General features: G+C 40.9%; 1 protein-coding gene across 10 annotated transcripts in view; it reads right to left on the reverse strand.

The window, feature by feature from the left end:
* Positions 1-24,537, reverse strand: part of LOC311159728 (ankyrin repeat and KH domain-containing protein 1-like) — a 100,703-nt gene that overhangs the window by 44,725 nt on the left and 31,441 nt on the right. For all 10 annotated transcript variants that reach the window (XM_084215969.1, XM_084215976.1, XM_084215975.1 and 7 more), the window contains exons 3-14: positions 21,070-21,226; positions 19,187-19,334; positions 18,163-18,310; positions 16,832-17,065; positions 15,212-15,306; positions 12,552-12,789; positions 12,168-12,359; positions 10,640-10,749; positions 3,361-3,448; positions 2,617-2,744; positions 2,320-2,463; positions 1,551-1,653 (exon numbers count right to left, since the gene is read on the reverse strand). In XM_084215969.1, coding sequence (XP_084072095.1) covers positions 1,551-1,653; positions 2,320-2,463; positions 2,617-2,744; positions 3,361-3,448; positions 10,640-10,749; positions 12,168-12,359; positions 12,552-12,789; positions 15,212-15,306; positions 16,832-17,065; positions 18,163-18,310; positions 19,187-19,334; positions 21,070-21,226 — 1,785 coding nt within the window. The remainder of the gene's footprint in view (positions 1-1,550; positions 1,654-2,319; positions 2,464-2,616; positions 2,745-3,360; positions 3,449-10,639; positions 10,750-12,167; positions 12,360-12,551; positions 12,790-15,211; positions 15,307-16,831; positions 17,066-18,162; positions 18,311-19,186; positions 19,335-21,069; positions 21,227-24,537) is intronic.

The raw sequence follows: 24,537 nt of genomic DNA on the forward strand, positions 1-24,537 counted from the left end.
CTGACTCTGCACTGCAATGAGCACATAGTGTTTAGCACAAAAATACCATTTCCCCCATAAAGATCTGAGAGACACAAGAGCTTTGCACAGTTTTTGGAATGCTTCATCAGCCTGATGACACGTTTGGGATTGCTGCATCTCCTGCAACACAGCACAGAGGAGTTTTGCTGACATGCATGAAGCATGTCCTAAACCCCTGTGAACAATGAGATCTCCCTGTGCCAGCCCCACCATCACAGTACTGTAAAAAACACACCTAAGGATGTGCTGACTTTGGCAATAAGGTGTTTGTAATGAGAACTGTTTCTAAACTACAGTCAATTATTTGCTTTTCGTAATTGGATTAAATAAAACAAAACTTTTAGCTTTTAAGTTCAGTCTTCTGACTCAGCATCAACTAATCCCTGACTGATTCCCATGCACCACAAAATGTGCTCCCAGAACACTCCCACTCCACAGTGCTAACAGGCATTGAACTGGAAGGGCACACATGCTGGTATATAGCTTTTTGGAGGGTTATTTGAACCAGAAGTTGTATATTCTTTTCATTTGTTTGGTATTCATTTTTCTGAAAACCAAAATATCAAGTGTAGCACATCCTAGGAAAGGAGACACCAAGTGCATCTGAGAGGTCACACACATGGCATATGCATGGAGAGGGGCACAGCTGCACATTCAGATACCAGCAGGTACATAATGTTTTTCTCTCTCTATTTGTGCCCCCAAGGGGTTTATGTTTGTTTGTTTGCTCTGGAAGTGCTCGGTGCTTCCTCAAACAAAGGATTTCAGCAGATCTAGCTAACAGAGCTTTGGATACTGTAATGCTTATGAGCCCATCCAAAACTGTAGATCATTAGGAGCTGCAGTTTGTAACTTTGCACTTGAGAATCTGCTTCTCTTTCTGAGATGATTTAGCAGATATGAAGATTTTGTTACAGAATCCACAGCTGGAAACAAACTCCCTAATTGCAATTTAACAACTACAAGGAGTTTTAACCAATCATTTTGACCATGTTCAAAGCAAAAACTCTGATGTTATGATTACTCACAAGAGAACTATTACTAATACAACAAAAATTTTCCTATAAGTAGATCTGCACTGGTATTTTATAGTGCCAACATGTTTATGTTGCTACTAATGGAACAGAAAAAAGTTGGTGCATCAAGTTCATGGATAATAGCTGCAACTATTCTAGAAGACCAATGTACAATATTCAAAAGTGAACATCACACCTGGAGTACATTAACTTTTTATCTGTCTGCACTAGGGCAGTTAGCACAAGCATTTTCTTCCACAAAAATTGAATAAGTATAATTCTAATAAATTAGAGTAAGTACAATAAGGTTAGAACAACCAGTGTTGCTATACTTTAGAATGCAAGAAAATAAGGAAAAAACTATGAACTATATAAAATAGTTTTAAGTTATACTTCATTAGAGGTGTTCAAGAACTGATGGAATGGACTACACTATGCATAAGCTCTAATAAAACGGTCCCCAGTCTATCCATTTCCAAACCACATATATTCTCTGAGTGGCTACATACTGACCTTTCACCACTCCCAAGAGAGGTGGGGAGTTCTCTTGAGGGGTCCTGTCAGGCTCCTGGGGAGGTACAACCATGGCGAGTGTATGCACCGGGACACGGGGAACCTTCAAACAAAGGCACAGACACACTCAGGTACAAACACCTTCTGCAGAGCAGCTCCTCAAGTGTTAATACACAGGCTCAGAACTACAGCATACTCCTGCTCACTCTTCCCAAACTGTGTATTCCATGCTACCTCTTGGTATATGACCTGACCCTTGCTTTTTTACTGGAGACAATATGTCAAAGTTAACTGTGCTACTCTGTGCAAGACCCAGGCTGTGTTGGCTGGAAAACTGTTAATTCCTTTAGGCTTTTGAACAGCTAACTCCCCTGGAGCTGACTCTTCAGACTGCAGAATTCTGAATTTACACAATATTTTTTCTTTTATACAACAAATAGAATCATTAATACCACGTGAGGGGTACTACCACAAGGGTTGAGAACTGTTGAACCAAAATACTGACAAAATGCAGGAAAGAAAACAACATCCTTTTGAAATTCTAGGTTTGGGACTATCCTGTCCTGGAGCAGAAAAGGGAACAAAGCTCATATGTACTTCGGGTTGAAGATTCCTCACTCTCCAGTTCTCTCACTCTCTATATCATTCTCATGTGTGCAAGGTTTTTAAAATTTCTTCCACTGTCTACATTCATTTTGAAATTAATTACTATGCAAGTGTTTCTTCCCAACACTGATGGTGATGTTTAAAAAAACTCCTTGTGCCTTACCTGAGACTGATCCTGAGATGGAGGTGTGAGCTGGGACAGGTCTGCTGCAGGAACCGACAGAACATTGTTTGGATAATCCAGCAAGTAAGAAACAACATTTGTGTGTCCTCCTTTGGCAGCTTCAATGAGCATTGTTGAGCCATCCTGAAGTGAGATTTTGGAAACAAAAAGCCAGGTGAGTTTTGCTCCTCAGTGTAGCATCCCCATGTAATAATTCTATGACTTAAATTTACTACTTCATAAATCAGCCAGGTGGCTCTTTCAGAGCCTCTGAACAGGACAGCTGCTAGTGAATACCTTGAGCCGATGAGTAGGATCTGCCCCGTGAGCCAGGAGAAGCTCAACCACGGCCAGGTGACCTCCAGCACAGGCCAGGGACACCACTGTGTGATCATTGTTGGCTGTAGCCCTGTTCACATTGGCACCTAGCAAGAGATGAGCTTAGAATTAAACACAAAGAAATTCTTTCTAAAAGAAAGTATCAACAAGTACAGTATTTTGTGGAACAGAGACAAACTTTACTCTTGTAATCCAATTACTTCCTACACACTTCTAGGGAAAGAGCAAAAGGGATTTTGACTAACTGATTGGCTTCCACACATCCTCCTCCTCACCTTGTAAAGACAAGGCAGTTGCAACAGCAACAGTGGGCTTGTAAGTGTTAAGTGAGGGAACACATGGTGTAAGAAGCACAATTCCAAATGTTCTCTCTGGGCTCTGAGCAGCATCACTATGTGCTGCAGTTGCTACTGTTTCAGACAGTACTTGATGTGCTTTTCTGAAGGAGGAAGTCCTTTCTTTAAGAAACTGAAAATACCTGCTGTACTTCAACTCTAATCTATATAACAGAGTAAGAAGAGTGACTTGCAAAATATTTTGTTATTCGTTCTATCATGAACTACATGAAATTCAAAAAACCTTTGGGGAGTGACAAATGCTCATATACATATAACCAGAATAGTTTTAAGTATGGATCACAAACATGTAGCATTATAAAATGGCATTTAAAGTTTTTATTTGGTTATGTAAACTAGCACTTACCTTTGCTAATAAGGAATTGCACGGTGCATAAGTGACCAGCTCGTGCAGCCTTCATTAGTGGGGTTCTCCCACCTTCAGATTCGTGCTCCTAGAGAAGAAATAAAAGATGTATAAATGGGCAAAAATTGTACCATTGTTTCAGCTTCTGAAGTGTCTTGTGATGGGACCCACAAGAGTCACCCATCTGAGTAGAAGATCTATCTCACAAGCAGCCTGTAATAAATGTAAACTGACTGGTGTCAATTTTCATGTTACCTCAAATACTAAATCACACTGTTAAAAAGGATTAGGACCACATCCATACTGGAATCACACCATGAAGCTTCCATACTTACAAACCCCTTTTTATTTTAGTGTTCAGATGTGTAACATACATGAGAAGACTAAGACCTTACTTCCTCCTCAGAAAGCGAGGAGGTTTTAACACACGTCACCCAACATCAATAACCACGAACTGCGGTGCCACGGTTCAGAGCTGCCATGTGCTGCCAGACCTCAAAACTGCAATAATGCCCTGACTGCACACAACATTTATAAAACATACTGAAGATGATCAGAAATAAAAATGAAACAAATCACTGCAGCTCACAAGAAGTCTTTAAGAGGACTGGAGAATAAAGCAGAAAGCTGAGAAGAGGATGATACAAACCAACAAAAAGGGAATGAGCATCAAGAACAATTTTCTAATTTAAAAAGTCTGAATACTGGAAAGATGTGGTTGAATACAACTGTATTAGAGCAGCTACAGAACTAGACAATGTGCCTGCTATGTAGACATGATCAATACCACAAAGAATGCTGAGCAATGATATCAACCCTCCCAAAGAACAAGGGGAGAGAACATAATCTTCCTGGGAGTGTTTGTATGTGCTTTCTATATTCAATATTATCCTATTTAAATAACATTCAGTCTAATCAATAATATACTAGGAATGTGTGGTTTTTAATCAGATATCTGGGAAACCAAGCTCTAAATTCACTCTTTACTTTGTAATTGCATATATACCTGATAGTGAAAGTTAACATTTAGTACTGACAGTGGGTGACATGGCTACTTACAAATACAACCAGACAAGAAGATATTTGACAGAACAACTCAATTCCTTCCTCCATAGTTTCTGTATTCCTGGAAACTCTGCATATGTCCTTTGACATAAGGCTTGCTCTAGTTGCAAGCTGCATGTTAAGTGAGTTTTCTGGTCGTACACTTGAAAAAGAAACTTCTTGACTGGATCTTCTGTTGGAGATTGGCCCTCAGTCCAAGTCCATCCTTCATTCTAAGAGGTTACATTGCCCCTCTCCTGCTCTGCTCCTCAGCCTTCACAAGAGCTCTGTGTTACTGTCCACCACTGCTTGAACACATGGCTAAATCCCACGTTAGAGCTCTGATCTCTTTGCTCACTGAGCAGTACAACACACTAGCACACACAGGCACAGCAAACCTTGCAGACTTACTACTGAAGTCACTTAAAAAAAAAAATTAATAGATTCTCCTCACAGAGCAATGATTGCTTAGATGTCACTAAATATCTGTTTCTGGACTGTCTGCATAGCAGAAACATTTACAGGACATGTAAAGCTAATTATGTTAACATGTGGCCCTATGATTGTAAGAATTAATGGCATGCCCTTAAGTCTTGATGCTTACTCTGGTATTTGGCACAGTTTTTCCTTCCTCAGCCGTTGTCAAGAGATCCTAAAAAGCCAGAAGCTGCTGCATGCCTGAAGCACAGCAAACCCCTGGTTCCACCAGCACATCACTCCCAAAGCAGCTGTGGGTGCAAAGAATTCCTGACCACCACTCTGCTCTGAGCAGGACCTGGACACTGCTGCTGAACTATCTCACACCCACTTCGAAATCCGTACCGATGCAAAGATGGCAAGATGCAAAATTTATTTTAGGTCACCTTAGCTATATTCAAGGTAGTGAAAAGCATCCTGTATTGCACTGAGATGTAGCAGCTAACTGGCAGTTAGGAATAATTATTTGCAACATTCTGCCTTCCTAACAGACTTCACTGTTGGAAGTCTCAAACACGGATGCCAGGAGGCTTCCTCATTGAAATGCAATGCAGGGATTCTGCCCAGTTTAACCAACTGTCACTTCCTCAAGCAGGCAGAACTTGATCCTCAGCTACTACACACTTCCAATCCTTGCAGCACCATGCACACCATCAGTCCAGCCAAACCAAACCATTTGGGTGCCCACCTGCTGTAGATCTTCAACACTTATGGCATTTTGATGGTATTTTTCACGTTGGAAGAGTGAAACGCGTGTTTTATTTTAAGATGAAATTCATTCTGACTTCAGCACTCTCTATAGCCCTAATAATGGCTATCAAACAGCATCAACTCAAACTTTAAGGGAAGACATCTAGGACAAGCCAAAATAAGAGGCTGAGACAGTGCAGTGCCTTTGTCTCCTCACATCCTGTCTTTTTTACCTAGAATAATCATAAGTTTCAAAAATTCTATCTATGCATAAGTATCTATATCTATCTCTTTTTCAGCTGCATTAGATAATCAAAATCAGGACAGAGAAAATGAAAGTTTTCCCAAAGTATCTCTATTACCTTTACAATATGCTTTTCCCTTTTATTTATATGAAGTGCACACTGTTTATTTTGCAATATCTAAATCCAGTAAGCTGCCTCCAAAGACAACCCCCTTGCCTCTCTGCACTGTAGGGCTCAGCACAGCATCCCCTCCTGTCACTGCTCCAGCCCCAAATGTGGGAATTAGTACAATCAGGAAGAGGAAGAAAGGAGAACATTTCTGCCACACCTGGAAAGCCATTCTCTAAACCCCTGGGTGATGTGCCCTCCTGCTAATTCTGCTGGGATAGAAAGAACACCCAGGGAGAATTTTCTGTGGCTTTGGGTAACAGATAGGAAGGGAAGGGAAAGTGAGAGTGTCACCCAAATCAGCAGGAGTTTACACTGCACCTTTTCCACTAAAACTCCAGAAGGAGATGAGATTCCAGTCAGCAATAATTATTTCCTTTCTAGACAACTCAATACTTCCAAGAGCAGAGCAGTCATCAGGAGTGTCTTATGACAACCATTGGTATTTTTTAGCTCTTCCTTCTGAGTTCTCTGGTTTAGGCAATTCCAAGATCAGCTACATAAGGGCTTTTCCCACATACAATTCTTCTTGGTTCACAAATATTCATGGTTCTATTAATCACTAGGGTTATTTCTTTTAATTTTTTTTCCTCAATGTCGCATATTATTTAAATGTGCAATAAGAAAATCTTATTGAAAATTTTCAAAGTAAAGCCCTGACTTTTAAGTTCTTTAACAAGCCTCCCTCATCCATGACAACAGTGAATATTTAACAGAAATCTAAATATTATTCTGAACAAAATGATCTAGAGAAAGGTTTTGATGCAAAAAAATACAGTCCCTAACACTTTGCTGATTATCAAGACGGAACTATTTCCAGCAGACACCAACCTACCTGAATAACCTTCCTGAAAACTCAACTAGGCCTCCAGTTTAAAGTAAACACCTAAAATAGAAGAACTTAGAGGAGCTAAGGGCTGCTATCAATGAGATAACCCGCTGCATTTGGGAAGGTTGGGATATTGTTTTTTAAAACCAGTTTTAGAAAACCCAACAGAAGGGAAAATACAGAACAAGAACAAGCCCCATCAGCAATCTTTGAAGAGACTGATGCCTTGTCCTTAGCATGTATCCTGAGGCTGCAGCTTACAAGCATCAAAGGCCAACCTCACCTGATGCCTGCCCAGCTCTATGCCTTCCAAAATTGTCTTCTTAAAGTCCTCCTGCTTGTCCTGCAGAAGGAGAAAGAAGAACTCACAGCTCTTGCTCTACAAACAAAGGTTCCTGGTCATGAAGACCTGGAACATGAACTCAAATTGGATGAGATCCACCAGCTGAAAACTGGTTTGTTGGTACAAGGCAGGCAAGAGCAATGGTAAGACCAAGCAATGAAGCTCTCATGAGTTCACACTCCTACCATGAGCCATTCAGATCCACAAAGAGAGCACAAAGGTCAGACACAGCATCTTTGTTACAGACAAAATGGATTTTTGTTCACTACTGGTAAAACAAAGAATTTCATTGTGTTTTGCACAATCCAGAGTGCAACAGCCAAAAAGTGTTGACTACAAAAATGAGCTTCACTTGTCCTACCATGCTTTATCTAAACAAGACTAAGGGCCAAGTCTAAAAAAGCCAGAAATCCCTGACCTTCTCCTGATGGTTCAAAAACCAGTAGGGAAAATAGGGGAAAACATAACAGCACCCTGGACTCCTCACTGTAACAGCAACAGAGCACTCTCCAGAGTTGAGAATTCAAATTCCAGAAGACTGGCTGCTTTTGTAGATGTTTAAATGGTGTCTCATACACAATGCATAAGCCCACAGTCTGTCACACACATCAAGGAAAGGGAGTTTTTAATTTGGGAGCCACGTTAATGTGAGGGATGCTATCACCTGAAGGCAAAACAATGATCCCTGCCATGACAGAAACATGTCTGCAAAAGCATTGTGTCATAGGAGAAGAATTAAGAGGTAGTCTGGCATGTTGGGGTTTTTTTTGCAATTAGAATTATGTAGATGCCAAGTAGTCAGTTTTAGTCTTCCAAGCAAAGCAAGACGTGGAATCTTAACAAGTACTGAAGAGGTTTGAGGAGACCCTGACAGTGTAAAATGAGAAAAATTCAAGGATGAAGCTGACCTCATGGGTTCTCTTCCACTTCCTAATTTTTGCCTAAAAGCTCCCATAAATCTTGTAGGAGAAAGGTAAATTCCATCACTAGACCAACTCCTATGTAACACAGCTCCAAGAGGGTCCAGGTTAAATTGGGTTAAAAAAATCCCAATTTAAAACTCTTTTCCGTATTTCCCAGCTGAGAAAAGCTGAGATGATCTCATTGTCCAAAAAGGAACATCTCTCTTTTGTTTGCAGCTACACTGAAACAGACAAAGATGCAACCACCTTGTCAGGAGCAGGGCTGCCTTCAAAAGGGACACCAGAATCTCCTTTAATCCAGGTGTGACTCTATATCAAGAGGGAACAGGCATTCAGAATGGTCCTTTTAGTTTATTGAAAGGTAAGCAGCTTAAAAGCAGGATATCACCTCTCATTAAATATCACCAATGCTCATTGTGAGATTTACAGTCCTTAACCTGGTTCCTGTGGGAACATTTATGTACCTCCCACGTTTTACCTTACACAACCCTTGAGATGAAGGTAACTGCTGAGAAAGACACAAGGAAGAAACAGGAAAGAAAAAAATCTTCAAGGAAAAATTATCCTTTCACCTTTGACATTAGACAATCCTTGCCACACTGGTTAACAGATGTATTACTGCAATGCTGGATATTTTTTCCTGAAGTTACTAAACCATATTTCTGCTTTCAAAAAATGCTTTTATCAATTTGCATTTCAGAGTTCCAATCTCTAAACCTTTACTTACATTGATCACAAAATCTAAACTAGCTGTTCTGTCCCCATAAAAGTTGCAAACAAGTAAAATCTACATTTGATCCAGTGGTAGCAGCTCAAGCTGAGACCCTGAAGTCCCTACTCCTGGAGGGGATGGGGGAACCAGAATGTAACTGGCACAGATGGGATCACAGGCTGAAGGCTTCAGATGTGCCTCAGATTCAGTCATTCATACATTTGGCAAAAGCGAGCTGATTTCAAAATGCATGCATTAACAAGAAAAGGTGCAGGCCTGCCAGCTAGTTTTGCTACAGATTTTGACAGGCTAACTCTGTAAGGACATGGAAAAGATCCCTTGAAGAAGGGCATCAGAAAAGCACAGAAGAATTGTTAACACGCCAGACTTCATGAACAATTAGTCACAAGGAGACAAATCCATCAAATTGAGACAAATCCATAGAGGATTGAGCATTCTCCAGCAGACAGATGAGCACACCAACACTGCTCATTTCTAACACTACTTGTCACTGCAGAGCTTTAAGGAAAAATTAACTACTAACTGAAGAAAGTTCATCCCAGCCATCATTTTTTTAATTATCCTGGTGCTTACAAAGCCACATTGCTTAATAAATGTGACAGAGCTCTCAAGATCTCCACTGGTTCCTGAACTGAATGACATATTTGACATCTAGGCCAGAGGATCAGTTCCTCTTTCCACTGACCAGAACAACATCTGTTTGAGCTGAGACATGGTGGTAATGGTCACCCCCAATTCAGACAAAACTCTATGGGGACTAGAATCACTTTTCATAAAACAATCACAGAATGATCTGGGTTGAGCAGAACTTTCCAAGACCATCCCATCCAATACCTCTGCTAAAATCCCATAACCCCCCAGTAAAATGATTTTCCCCCAATAAAATGATTTTCCTTCCTGATAAGAACAAATTAAGCAGAACATTACTGACATTACTGCAGAAGAATTAATAAGCCCCCCAAAAAGTAAAGTCTCAGAGAAGACTGTAAATAATATTCCCAATTACAGCATTAGTTTATTTATATTTCTAGATAAAACCCAAAAAACTTCATTAATGACTGAAATTTAAGTAACTTCATTAGCCTGCTGATATATCAGGTTGAATGATAAAATTTTCAGGCATTCTTAGTTTTTTAGAAGAAACAAAAATTTCATAATATCCAAACAAAACCCCAATCCACGCCCCAAGCAAAATAAAACACAGAGCAGTGAGTACATGGCGGGGAAAAAAAGGAGAGTACTCCTCCTAGGCAACCAAAATAACATTTTTTCCAGCTTGAGCCTTGTTTGACATAAGGCTCCTAAACACCTTTGGAAGACCAAAGTATCAGTAGTTTTTACTAATTATAAGTCAAATGTTATATCTCTGTAGCTGGTGAAGAGGCAGTTTTGGGTCTCCCAACAACTTAGTTTACAGTACAGAAAATAAAAATGGGGAAAGCATTGTGCTAAACCCAAGAGTTAGAAGAAAGAAAAGAGATCAGATTATGCTGATCATTTAAAAGACATTGCTTTGTTTGGGGTGTTTGTGTAGTAGCTTGCACAAGTTAAGAGACTAAAAGTGTTCAGAGACCAACACTGACATACAGAAGGAGGAGTTCCTACTACCAAAACATTTTAAATTCAGAGCAGATTACCAATAAGAACTTTTATTTTGTAGACCACACAGAACATGCAGGCTTTAATGAAATCTTTTTTCATGCCTCTTTACAGAGCCATATATGAATCTTTATACCTAGGCTGGTCACTCTGTTCTCTAAGCACACAGGCTTGGCCTTAGAGTTTGAAACCAAAGCACTTTGCCCACAAATGCAGCAGAAGCCTTACCAGATCAGCACCAGCCTGAAGCAACACATCTGCCACATCTGTGTGTCCATTTTCACAGGCGTAGGTCAAAGCTGTATCTCCCGTTGCTGTAGTGGCATGAACATTAGCTCCTGCAAACACAACATTTTTTTCATATTGGACATGTCCTTATCAAGTATTTCACATCAGATAAACATAAAAATCTCTGACAGCAGCTATATCCTACTGACCAACAGCCTCCACAGTCCAAGAGCATTGCCCTCATGGCAAAAATTGCTCTCATAGTGAAAACACTCCAAAGAGAGGGGGTAAGCCAAGGCTTGGAAAAAGCAAGACTGACAATCCAAGCAGTTAAATCTATATGCTCTCTTATTCTTGCAGTCCCTCTACAGCAAAAAGGATTTCACTTGTTACATCAAGTAAAAGGGAATCCAGACAATTTTGCAGACTGTCCATTTGACTCAGAGCTGTATGCCAAGGGAAACCAGACAAAATGCACATCACTGAATTAGTATTAATACAGCAAACCCATACACTTCCACAATTCTTCCTTCTTTCCTGCTCTTTAAAATCACTTGCTTTAAAACCATTTTGTTGAAATAATTTCTCTAGCTTCATAAACACCAGCTCTCTGAACACTACACTTGACTCTTGATATGTAACACATTATTCTTAAAAAAAGAAATGCCAATGTGATTAGCCATTTTCTTATTTTTAAGGTGTGAGGTATAATTAGAGACTCCCTGATGCCAAAACAAGGCTCCTTAATCAACTTTCTACGCTATCAGCAGTGAAGTGCAGGCAGTGAGCGTTCCAAGGGAGCTGGTGACAGGTGTCACATGCTGGTGTCACTGCACCAAGTGGCACAGTTGTTACTGTCCCTCGATGAGCAGGGAGCTTCACTTTCTAAAATTACAAATCCAGCCAATTTTATGCTTATTCTTAGAGCATACAAATAAATCACCTTCCACAACAAGGAAGATATCCCAAACACAACTCCTTTTTCTTTATTATTTGAAGCAGAACACTTCAGACTCTACCAACTTTATAAACTGAAAGATGAACATTGAAGCATCATTTTACCCCAAACTCCAGCAAGATTTAATTTTTACTACTGTAAAAGCTCATTCATCACAGAAATTCAGCACATTCCAGAATCTGTCTTGCACCATTCCTAAATAACTGGTTATTCAGGGAGACTGAATGCAGATAACCAGGCATAGTCAAAGCTGGAGTAGCAAGCAAAACCAAGCATTATCTGTATTAAAATTCTGTCCTAGATGCAGATAGCTGGAAACAATGTTTCTAATGAATGTGGATGCTTTCTAGATATGGAACAGGATCACCTGCTCCAGGAGGCACTTGCCTCTGTTACCAGTATCAAGCAATACTGAGGTGCAACATATGCTTTTTCCTTGCTAAGTTATCTGAGGATATTGTTTCTTATTACAACACTGCCACTATCAAAAGCCCAGAGATGTTCCAAATCATACAGAACACATCAAGTCCATAGTATCTGTGGGCTTAATCACTTGCTCTGAACACATACCTGCTGCCAGCAAGTATTTCACCAGTTCAAGATGACCCTCTTGAGCAGCTTCCATCAAAGGTGTTGAGCAACCAAGCTCTATATCAGCTCCTGCCTTAATAAGGAAGTCAGCAACTTCAGAGAAGCCTCCACAGCAGGCCAGGGTCAGGGCTGTTTCCTGCGTTTCCTCTGTCTGTGCGTTAATATTTGCCCCTGGGAAACAAAACAGCCATTACTGACACTGGCTGGGGAGGTGAATGCTCATCACCCCCACAGCAGTTTGGGTGTTTGAGCTCTGCTCTGTGGGCACAGCAGTGAGCTACATCAGAGCAATCTGCACAGGACACCTGTTGGCCATGGATCACACGGTGTCCTTCTGAGCGCTCCATCGCCACAGGATCTCACCTTGTGCCAGCAGCAAGGCCACCATCTCTTCGTGGCCTTCCCGGGCAGCTTCCATCAGAGGTGTGTAACCTTCATCATTAACCTCCTCCAGATTGGCTCCTCGCTCGATCAGAAGCGCTGCCAGCTCCACGTGCCCGCCGCAAGCGGCCAGAGTGAGCGGGGATTCGAAGGAATCCGCGGGCATGTTCACCTGGGCACCGCTGTCCAACAGCAGCCGTGCCACCTCCACGTGCCCGTCCTGCAAGAAAGGGCAACCCAGGAGTCACACAGCACTGGAGCCACTGCATGCTGTAGCTGCAACCACTATCACACTAGGCCTGAAAATTATCCTACAAAGACAGGGCTTTTTTTTATTTATCATGGTTTAATGGTAATACTTGGACCCAATCAACATTTAGGTTTCCACCTACATCTAAGCCAGGTTTAAATGCATGAGGAAAAAAGAGCTAGATATATGTTGGTGTTTGTATTCCTTGAGGGAAAAAGAATTATGGCACAAGACTTAATTATCCAGCACAACCTTTGGGACACAACATACTAGAGATAGCAAACAAGTGCCATAAGTAATAAATCCCCTCCATGACTAAACATCAAAACAAGCATAAGAAAAAAAGATTTTCTTATTCTTGGTACTAGTAGCTGATTCATGACTTCTACAAACAAAAAACAAAAAAAGCCCCAGTTGGCAACTTTTAGATCCCAGGAAAGATACCTGCAAGAGAAACTGAAGTGGGTAACAATAAGGCAGGTAACAGGAGGAGAGAAGACTTGGAAAAACTCTTAAAGGTGACTGAAAAATGCCCAGGGGTGAAGCCATAGAACAAGAGAATTAGGATTGTCAGAGCAGTCTGAGTCCTTACCAATCAAAGCACATAGATGTTTCTGTCAGCTTCTCAAGAAAGTACTGTTAAACCTCTCAGTTACTGTAATAGAACAAGTACCTAAAATCCATATTTGATGAAAGGTGTAGCTTGGTAGAGAGCCACAACACTGGCAAGAGAGGAAAGCTTAAGCTGACCATGAAGTAGGTTGTAGGTAACCTGAGATGGACAGCAATCAGGGGCGCACATTAAACACAGGCTGTTGTTCTCAGAGGTTGAGAAACCTAAAAGCCAACAGCCACCTCATTAGAGGCATTACCCCAAGTGTGGCACTGTCCCAACCAAAACAAACTCTGAGGCACTTACAAAAGAATTGGTGATCAGAGACCAGACATCTCAGCAACCTGTACCTGCTGCATTCCTTAGATGGAAAGAGATGAAGACTGGAAACAGTCACAACAATTTGGTGGAACAGCTCCCTTGTGCAAGGGTGCAGCTGAATGATAACAAAAAACAAATTCCTTGTTATGGAGTTGGGACTTCAAAGGCTCATCTTCCTTTCTGCTGCTTTCAAATGTCAATACACACTCTGTACGTCAGAACACCCAGTCTGAAACACCAAAGAGCTGAAAATACACAGGCAAACCTCACAACTCTCTCCCCCAAGTGAGCTGCTTCACAGCCTCCAAATTAAGCCAGCCCTTGAATTGTTTCACCAGGAAACTAAGAAAAAGCAAACAAAAAAACCCAACCTAAACAGAGCAGTGGGGCTGATTAACCTTTAGTCTGCAATCATGCTGCAATCTCCTTTAGGTGACAGCATGCACCCACTGTCCTTCTGAATTCCTTACTGGCACCAGGCTCTCCTGCAGGGAAGGCTATTCAAGGATACAATTACCAGCTCACTATGGGAAGACTTGGCCACAGCTCCCCACGTTACACCCTGACCTTGGTTGCTTGCATCATCACCTCACAACTGCACTGAAAGAACACTTGATCCTCCAGCTCTCAGCAGACTGGAAGAACACTGCAGCCTATCTTCCAAGGATTACAGCCTACTGGGAGAAAAATCAGTTTCCCTCTTTTTGCTGTGCTTCCTATGGAAATAAGGTCCCTGTTCTTTCTTCAAAGAAGTTTGGCAGCTTGAAGAAGAGAGAAAAGGTCATCAGAGGTCTGTACAGAAATGGTCACAGATATGCTTTGACACAATAGCACACTCTTTATTAAGATGATGCTCTTGGATAGGGAAGTTTTTCCTCAATGGCTGCATTGAAATTATGTGGACAGTTGCTAGAGAACTAAGGACTACATTATTTTTCAAAATAAAATGGTAGGTCAAAAGAAAAACCTCACAACCTCATTTACAGAAACCTAGAAGAGAGCGAGTCATCTCTCCATGCAAAACACTTCCGGCAGTGATGAACAGACAATTGTTATGCATGAATCATCCAGCTCAGTGCACTTTTAGAAGGCTCATTCCACAGCACACTGAGAGACCTTATTTATAAAAACAGAGGTGGAAAACACACTAAAAAAAAAACCAAAACAAAACCCCAAACGAGTGACTTGTACTACATCACTGCACTGCAGATTAGTCACCAAAACTTCACACCAGGAGCATTTAACAACACATCAACCCCCAAAAACTGAAGTATTTTTCCTTTGTGAGCCGTTAGACTGAGAAGCTGGTGGGAGCTACAGTAAGCACTTTTTTACAATAACAACACACAAATTCACTTGCAGCCCCCAAACAGTTTGTTTTCCAAGGCTCACTCTATTTTATCACCTCTTGCATTCCTCTCTCCCCGAGGAGGGAGCAGTACAAACAAAGGTATTTACCATGCAGGCCTCCATCAGCGCCGTGTGCATCTCATCTGTTTTGTGCTCTTGATCAGCTCCAGCTTCAAGCAAAAAACGAACCATATCTAAATGGCCTTCAAATGAAACAGATAAAATAAATAAGCATTCCACATCATCAACTTTTAGTAGTACAAACAATACACTTAATGAAATAATTCAGATTTTCACAGTTTGCTGTTAGAATCTTTACAAATTACAATTGGCAAACATGGCTTTTCAAAGTACTATTTAAAAATACCAATGCAAATGAGTCAGCAGCCTTCAGAAAGCCCTTCCCAAAGATACTGCTCAGCTGTGAGATGGAGACAGACCTGTCTAATTCAAGCTTACACAAGAACCTTTCCTTGTGACTTCAAGCTACAAAACTGTGCTTATTGCCTATGGAACTGTACAATGATAGATTATTTAAGAGTTCCAAGGCAGCATACAACTGGGGGACTATCTTCTAGGTATGGGCCCATGTAAGTCTGAACTTTAAGCTTTTTAATAACACTCACAGACATATTTCTAAGAACTAAGATACACACATTATATCATATTATCTGACATAATTTTTAAAAGCTTCTACTGAGCTTTACCAAAACTTGATTTAAACTCTATTATAGTTTCTGTCATTTTAGAAATTGTCCCTTCTAAGCTTTTAGCCTCTTGATGAGCATTCTTCTCTGTGGGAAGACTTGGTCTTACATAAACTGACAAGAAAACAATCAACCATCTTGTCAAAGGTAATACAGGACATCTCTGTGATTCAAGGTTTTATATTCCATAACTCAATTAGATTCTGGATCAAAAGAAACAAGAATGACCCTCCAACACATTCAGGGGTATATTACTGGCATTTGCCTGTAAGGAACTACCATATGCTGTAGGAAATCCATGACAAATCCAGATGCAAGTCCTCAGATAGGTTATACATAGTATGTATCCTCAATCTTAACCACAGAGGCAAAGCCTAAAGATACTATGACAATAAACCACATCCTTCTTTTCTATTTGAAGAAAAGCAATGGCTGGAAAGCAAACCATAGAAGCACAGTGGATTACCACTGCACTGTTACTTTACATAGAGGCTTTAAATAGCAAAAGAAATTATGTCAAAAGTCCCTAAAAGTTCATCACACTTAAGAATTCACAGCATTCTCCCAAATTACACTGAAAGAAAAGAATCCAGTAATAATGTAGGCATTGTCTCCCCATCAGATATTACAGAAACACAGATTCCAGCTTTGCATTTTCTGAAGAACCAACAGAGATGTTTTCAGAATTCACAGACAGTTGGTGAGGGAACTGGGAATGAAATGGGGAATGTGGTAGCGGGTAGGAGGAGAGAATGGTGGTGTGTCAAAGCACAAGTTTGGACGCAGCCAGTTACAAGTTTTCATCTGCAACATGTCAAACACGTCCACCACATCTGGACACAAATACAGAATTAATACCACTAATACCACAAAGGCATATTTCGTGACATTGAGTTTAAAACCAAAATCCAGTTTTACAAAGCTCTTAGGAAGACATTCAAAGTATTGCTAAAAGTTTTAGTCAGATAAATCCAAGCAAACAAATTTAAACAAAACTACAAAACGAGGCAAGAAACAATACCTTTATAGCATGCGAGTGTAAGTGCACTTTCTTTGAACTCGTTGGAGTGAGTGTTGATTCCTGCACCATATTCCAGCAACACTCTTGCAACCTCCACATGCCCTGCACTGGCTGCTTCCATCAGGGGAGTATGTCCATTTTCATTGTGGTCTTCTATGTTAGCACCAGCTTTCAGTAGCACCTTCACCACGTCCACAAAGCCCCCGGCACAGGCGTAGGTGAGAGCTGTGTTCCCTGCAGAGGAGAGGTTGCATGAGAGCCCTTTCCATCACCCACTCCTAACATGGGAAGGAGATGAGTGTTAACAGCTCCAACAAACCAAAGAACATCACCAGCAGCAGCCTTTTACCTCACAGCAATGTTCCTCCAGCCCATCATTCCAGGCTGGGTATAAAACCCCAAGTAACTGTAACATGAAAGTTTTAATGCCAAGCCAGTATTACAAATCAGGATCTCTTCAGTTTGACTGTTATGTTTCCTACTTTAGCACACAAAATTAGACCAAATAAACATGCACAAAAAGATCAATGAGTAATTGTTACTGTAGAGTTGGGGGGTGATTTTTTTGCTTTGTCTTTCTTTTTTTTTTGCCTAAGATTGTATCCTGTAATTCCTTGAAAATCTTCTACTGGTTGGCTGAGAATAAATTTATAATTTAAAACTCTGGTACTGTAAGTGACAGACACTCACATATGGCTCATGTTTTAAATGCTACAATCAATTTTAAGGTAACTTTGTTTAAAATGGCTAAACAGAAAGATAAAAGAATATTTCATAGTTTGGACACATGACTTGCTTGAAAATTTGAACAAAGTTTAAATTCTATCTTAAACAGAATCCAACTGCAGGTTAGTGCTGTCAGTGAGGTCACTTAAGCTGTAGTCAAGAACCATCAATACAGAGAACATTCAATGCACTCAAAAATAGTTAACTCCTCTTTAGTAAAAAGGAACTGACAGAAATACACTCAAAAATGTTAAAAGGAACAGACAGAAATAACTGGTGTTGATGGGATGCATCCCATGGTCATCTTACTGGGCAATTCTGGATTATAGCAATGAGAAAAGATAAACTTCATATATTTTTCTTGTCCTCTAATACCAGAGTGGTTTTTACAGGAACAGTGCTTTCCATTAGAATTTATATTAAAACCCATATTTAATAACGGCCAGTTCAGACTCCAAACACATTCACTGCAGATCTGGTCTATTCCTAACAGTTCCTGTCACGTTTTCTTGTGAATGAAAGTGTTAGACAAAAACACAGATGTTCAGAAGAGCTGTGTGCCTTATGTGCCAGCCTTACTAACTGTGCTCCTGCTCCCCAGTTACCTGTGGAGGACTGTGCATTGACTTCTGCACAATGGACAAGGAGGAGTTTAACGATATCCACGTAGCCTCCACTGGCAGCTGCCATCAAGGGAGTGATGTCGCCTTTATTCCCTCGGTCTTCAACGTTGGCGTGCATGGCTAGAAGCACCTGGGGGAAAAATTCACTACAGTGAGTAAATTGTAACACCAACCTTTTGTTTTAATCCAGTGGGGTTTGTGAGGCTGGTTCCCCAGCCAGCTGCCACAGACTCTCACAGCCCAGTGCCAGCCCCAGGAACATTCACAGTTACTGCCTGCACTGGGCTCTGCTGCAGAAAATCCTGAGTTTCTGCACTTGTTCATATCTAAGTTCCAGTGAAATATGGACATTTTCAAAAGTCACAGGGCAATTTATTGACCAGAATGACAGCACAGAAAATGTCACCTCCAATAATGACCAGGGCACCCACAGGTGAAGCACACAGGTAAGAAGTTCTCTCCCTGTCTTGTGTTTTGGCACCAGAATGTGAAGTTGGGGATTTCCAAGATCTATCACCTAAACATTTCAAAGCAGCTGCCCTTAGATACAGAAGCAATATAGCTCAAAATTAACAGAAATTAATGCACTGTTGATACAAATGTGATTTAGAAAAAGGATTGTGTGACTCAGACATCAGCTTTTAGAAGGTAACCAGTTGTAGTATTTGGGTTTGCTGCTATTTTAGATACTCTTGCTCAGCAGATCAGCTGGACTGCATATAGAACAAGGCCAGAAAAGTAGATACATCAGAAAACATAGGATTCATTCTTCAGACAAGTCCCTTCAACCTGAAGGCATCTGTGACTGCATTTTCCAATAAAGAAACTCAAACTATAACTGGAAACACACAACAAGCAGTATTCACTGATATTCTGTTGAAATAATAAAAAATTATAATAACCACAATAATTATAATAACCACAATAGCTAAAACGTTTACCTATCCAAGAAGCCCCTCAGACAATGCTTCACAAATGTTTAGTTCTAACTGTATTTGTTACTTACTTGTGCCAATTCATAATATCCTGCTGAGCAGGCCAAGCAAAGCAGACTCTCCCCTTCTTCAGTATGTTCATTTACGCTCCGTCCTTCATCCAGAAGCTTCCGGACAGCATTTACATCCCCATCGGAGCATGCCTCTGCCAAACTGCGACTGCAAAAGCAGGTAGCACACAGTCAGCTCAAAACACACCTGCAACAGCTGGGCAGCTTTCCTAAGCAAGGAGGAAGCCTTTAAGTAAAAACTCTGGACTTCAATGCTAAGCTTTACTTGAAAATACACTTATATATATATTTCTTAAGTTTATCTATATACGTACACAATATTTCCACAGGTGAAGTGGAGATAGACACTTTCCTTATTGTCTAAATTAGCTTGTCCTCATACAGACAAGATGATAGAGAGAGGAGTGCTCAAAGCTGGTTTTTGTGGTGTTTGCAAGACAGGAGTAAACCTCTCTGATGCTACTCCCACTTCAGGGAATGCCAGATACACAGAGATTATGACCATGACAAACTGCTGACTGCAGGTGCCAAGGCAAATTCCTATTGCAGACAAAGCCAAAAAGTCAGCAGTCAAGTATCACAGAGACCACTAATATGAATGAATATTCCAACCAGACAAACTTCTGCAATTAAGAGAGCAATCATCCACTTTTCTACAGCTAAGAACTTGAACTATCTTGAATAAGAACTCAACTCTCTGGTACACAGAAAAAGCATCAGGTTAGAAAGTAACATTTTTTTGTACTTTCCTCTTATCCAGTGAAGTGAATAACCTGATGGGACAGTAATTACACCTTCAGATGCAATCTGCTTCTGCTAGCAGTAGAACAGCTCCATTACTGAGTACTAACTATAAAATTACCCGAATTTGAAAGAAAATCCCATTCCATAGCTGGGGAACTGGGGGTGGTCAGGACGTACAATTAACTGAATTTCAAAAAAAAATCCCATTGGGGAACTAGGGGTGGTCAGCACAAATAATTAACTGCATTTGAAATAAAATTCCTTATTTGGGGAACCAGGGGTGGTCAGTATGTAAAATTAACCGAATTTGAAATAAAATCCCATTCTATAGCTGCAGAACTAGGGGTGGTCAGTACGTACAATTAACTGAATTTGAAATAAAATCCCATTCCGTAGTTGGGGAACTAGGGGTGGTCAGTACATGCAATTAACTGAATTTGAAATAAAATCCCATTCTATAGCTGAGGAACTAAGGGTGGTCAGTACATACAATTAACTGAATTTGAAATAAAATCCCATTCCGTAGTTGGGGAATGGGGGTGGTCAGTACATACAGAGAACTGGATTTGAAATAAAATCCCATAGCTGGGGAACTAGGGGGGTGGTCAGTACGTATAATTAACTGAATTTGAAATAAATTTTCTTATGTGGGGAACCAGGGGTGGTCAATATGTAAAATTAACTGATTTTTGAAATAAAATCCCATTCCGTAGTTGGGGAACCAGGGGTGGTCAGTATGTACAATTAACTGAATTTGAAATAAAATCTCATTCCATAGTTGGGGAACCAGGGGTGGTCAGCACATACAACTAACTGGATTTGAAATAAAATCCCACAGCTGGAGAACCAGGGGTGGTCAGTACATATAACTAAGTGTATTGAAAATCCCTAGTTAAGGAACTAGGGGTGGTCAGTATGTACAATTAACTGGATTTGAAATAAAATCCCATAGCTGGTGAACCAGAGGTGGTCAGTATATACAACTACCTGAATTTGAAACAAAATCCCCTAGCTGGAGAATCAGGGTGCTCAGTACAAAAACCTAACTGTATTTGAAATAAAATCCCCTAGCTGGGGAACCGGGGGTGCTCAGTATGTACAATTAACTGAATTGGAGAACCAGGGTGCTCAGCACGTACTTGTCCACCTGTCCGTTGTTGTGATTGTTCTCGGCTCTCATGCGCGTCAGCGCGGCGGCCGCCTCGTCCAGCGCGCAGCTGACGGACGACGTCAGTCTCCGGAGAACCTCGGGATCTGCGAAGGCTTTGCCATCGGCAGTGGACAATTTACCAATTCCTTCAGTGCACGTTCGTTCATCAGTCGGGTTAGTATGAAAGTCACACAAAAGAAATGCAAAGACACTAGTTTAGAGTTCAGCCACATGCACTATTAGTTAAAAATCATTTGCAAACATGCCAGATAATTAGCTACTTAAAACTCAACTATCTGCTAACATTTGCCTAAGACCTGAATATTTAATTAACTCTAATATAGCAGTAAAAACCCTATAGCTTTCAACTGGCAGCTTTGTTACTTGTTCTGAAGTCTCAAGTCATACCTTTGAAGAACTTAAAAGAAGCTCAAAAACCATCATATTGGGGTATTAATGATAAATCCAGGCACTGAAGCCCAAAACCAGAAGTTTGGAAAACAGATGTGATTTAATATTTTCTGAATGTTAAGAATTTTTCAACTTAAAACACTTATTATCCCTTTCCCACCCAAAACAAAGCAGACTGAGTTCTAATATACTTTTTTTTTTAAGAGTAGGAAAAACTTAAATGTTTATTAGTTTAAACTCCACTAATTTACCACTATAAACTGCCCTGCTCTAGCTACAGGAACAAAAGTTAGGAAATAAAATTTCAAATATTTAAAGTATACTTGAAATCAATGCCTCTCCTTCACAGACATAACACAGCAGAAATGCTTAGATTCAAGGAACTTTCTTAACAGTTTCTTTTTTAATAACAGTTTCTTTGCTGTTTTACTTCACACCGGTTTTACTCCTCATATTTAAGCACCGCCTATTTAACATGTGGAAACAATCACTGCAGTGTGGGCAGGGCTTGTATCTTCAGGTACAAATGTACAAACAGCACAAACACCTCCCGACCACCCACAAAAAACCCCCAAACATAAATCAATCAATTTCGTGTGCTACAAAAAGCAAATGGTTACTGGTTTATAGATCAGCCACCTTCACTAGTCATGAATCAGTAACTTCAATTCCTTAGCTGTTAAAAAAGGTCAAATTAGATAGAAACCTCTGGAAATAAGGGACCTTATCCCTCAGAAGATTTGCTATTTGGTATGTGCATATCTCTGCAGGCTTGATTTACACCACAATGTAAATGTAAACGTTTGATTTCCCATAAACCAGCTTGTAATTATTGCAGAATAAATTGTATTTTAAGTTTGAACATTGTCTTCAGACAATGTATTTCCACAGTTTGAGAGCATCCAATTTGCTTCTCAATGTCAGAATCAATACTTACCATCTCTCTACCCTAAATCTCTTTATGCCAGCACACACCAGGCACACTGTGACCTTACCCTGCATGGCTGGTGCAGTGCTCCAGGTGCTGGCTGGCAGCACTGGAATGTGGTGCTGGACACGATGGAGAATCCCTCTCCTGCCATTGAGACACACACCTCCCCTGAGGTGCAGCTGATGGAAATGAGCAGTGGAGGTTCAATGAGCTGCTTGAGAGACTTGTGCACCTCCTCCCTGGCTCCAACATCCCACATCTGGATCCTTTCAGCATTTTCAAGGGGCTACAAAAACCAATCCATAACTAATTGCCCGCTCAGCAATGAAATCAGAAATCACTCAACCAACTGTCTGGGTTGGAAGCCTGGCTAGTCCAGAGCAATCAGAGCACAAAAATGAGGGCCATGGCCACTGGCCACAGGACCCCTTCTACCTCCAAACTGTCAAGGCCACCACCCCCGTGGCCAGGGCTGTTAAATATAGCAAAGTCAATAAACAAGCCTCAAACACCACAGCTCGTGCCTTATGTATTCATGTGAACTGGATTTGCTGGTGGTGTTGAAGGATTGGAAGTCCTGTCATCTCTGCAGCTGGAGCAGGTGGGACAGTGGGGGACAGTCACTGAAAACTGGGTCAGAACACCAATTTAGTACCAAATACACCAAGAAAGTGACACTTTTTCCACAGCTCTGCTTCCCCGGGATGGCTCACGGAGTAACTGCTGAGATGTTTACACAAGCTATTTCTGGTGGCAGTGCTGGCTTACGCTGCATTGCAGTGTACATAAAGCACTGCTGAAGGAAAGACAAAGAATTAAGTCTTCACAACTCAGCACTGAGGCCTCATCTGGGACTGCTACAACCAGAGCTGAACACCGTGGTAAACAACATGGAAAAGTACTCGAGAGAAATTCACAGGACCCCTGAGCAAAGGCTAAAAATGCACAGATTTAGCCTACAAGGAGCAACACAACTGCAGCTTCCCTCCACTTAAAAAAAGGTCTAATTGAAGGAGCTGTTAACAGCTCTACTGCTGACAAAAGAAGCGGAAAATACAAACTCCAACCAAAAGAAAGCAACCCAAAGAACTACCAAAACACCACCATAAAACCCCACACAACCCAAAAGCCCAGGTGACCTGGCTATCTGCAACTGCACTGGATATCTCCATCATTTCAGCTCACCAAGGCAATAGAACTGACAGGTTGTCTGGACAAAAGCAGGACCTACACTTGATACCTCCTCTGTTGTGGCATTCATACCTGGGATTTCTGAAAGGAGAATTCACACCACAGATCTTCTGTGCCTGATTGAGACAGGCAAACCTGACCCACTACAGCTCTCCTATTCCCAAGGAGCTGTTTTCATGGATTTTACCTGGTGGTCGCCTGGAGGACTCAGCAACCACAGGGCACTGGCTCTTCCTTCTGAACAGTCAAAGAACACTTAGGCTCACTCCTGTTTCAGACTTTGTTCCAAAAAATGAGCAATAACCACATCAAGGCCTTTCAGAGGGTAAGTGGAAGGTGCCTTTTATTTACCTCACCAGCTAGAACTCAACCCAGGTGCCATCCCCAGCTCTTAATTTCATATTTTTATATTGCACATGCCAAAACTAATCAACAGCCACAGAAGGCATCAGAACTGACATTTGTTTGGCTGGCTGGAGTCAAAGGGAGACAGACTACAAGAATTACCACTGCAGACACACATTCCTTCACCCCCCTTTTGCACATTATACTCAATAATTTACTATATAATAACAACTTGAAGTTTTTATTTTGTTATGATTTAGGATGACTATGCCAGAATCCCAGTGCTGTAATGCTCATGTGTCTTTTAATCTCTAATTTACTTAATTTTGTGCCCAAACCACTTGTTCTTGTGTCACACTCATATACACAGGGACTCCAGCAGTCTGATTTATGTGCAGGATCTTGGTCAAAATTCTTGCTTCCTCCCATCCAACAAATACTGAGAGCATCCTCAGGACCATTCTACACACTCTTGCACAGGAGTGACCACAATTTCTCACTATTACAGTCTCTCTAACATGTTACTGATCTGACACTATCTGAACTGGACCCAAGGTCTGACATTCTGTACTTTCTGGA

The sequence above is a fragment of the Fringilla coelebs genome, assembly GCF_963513975.1.
Source record: "Fringilla coelebs genome assembly, chromosome: 15".
In the NCBI taxonomy this organism is placed as follows: domain Eukaryota; kingdom Metazoa; phylum Chordata; class Aves; order Passeriformes; family Fringillidae; genus Fringilla; species Fringilla coelebs.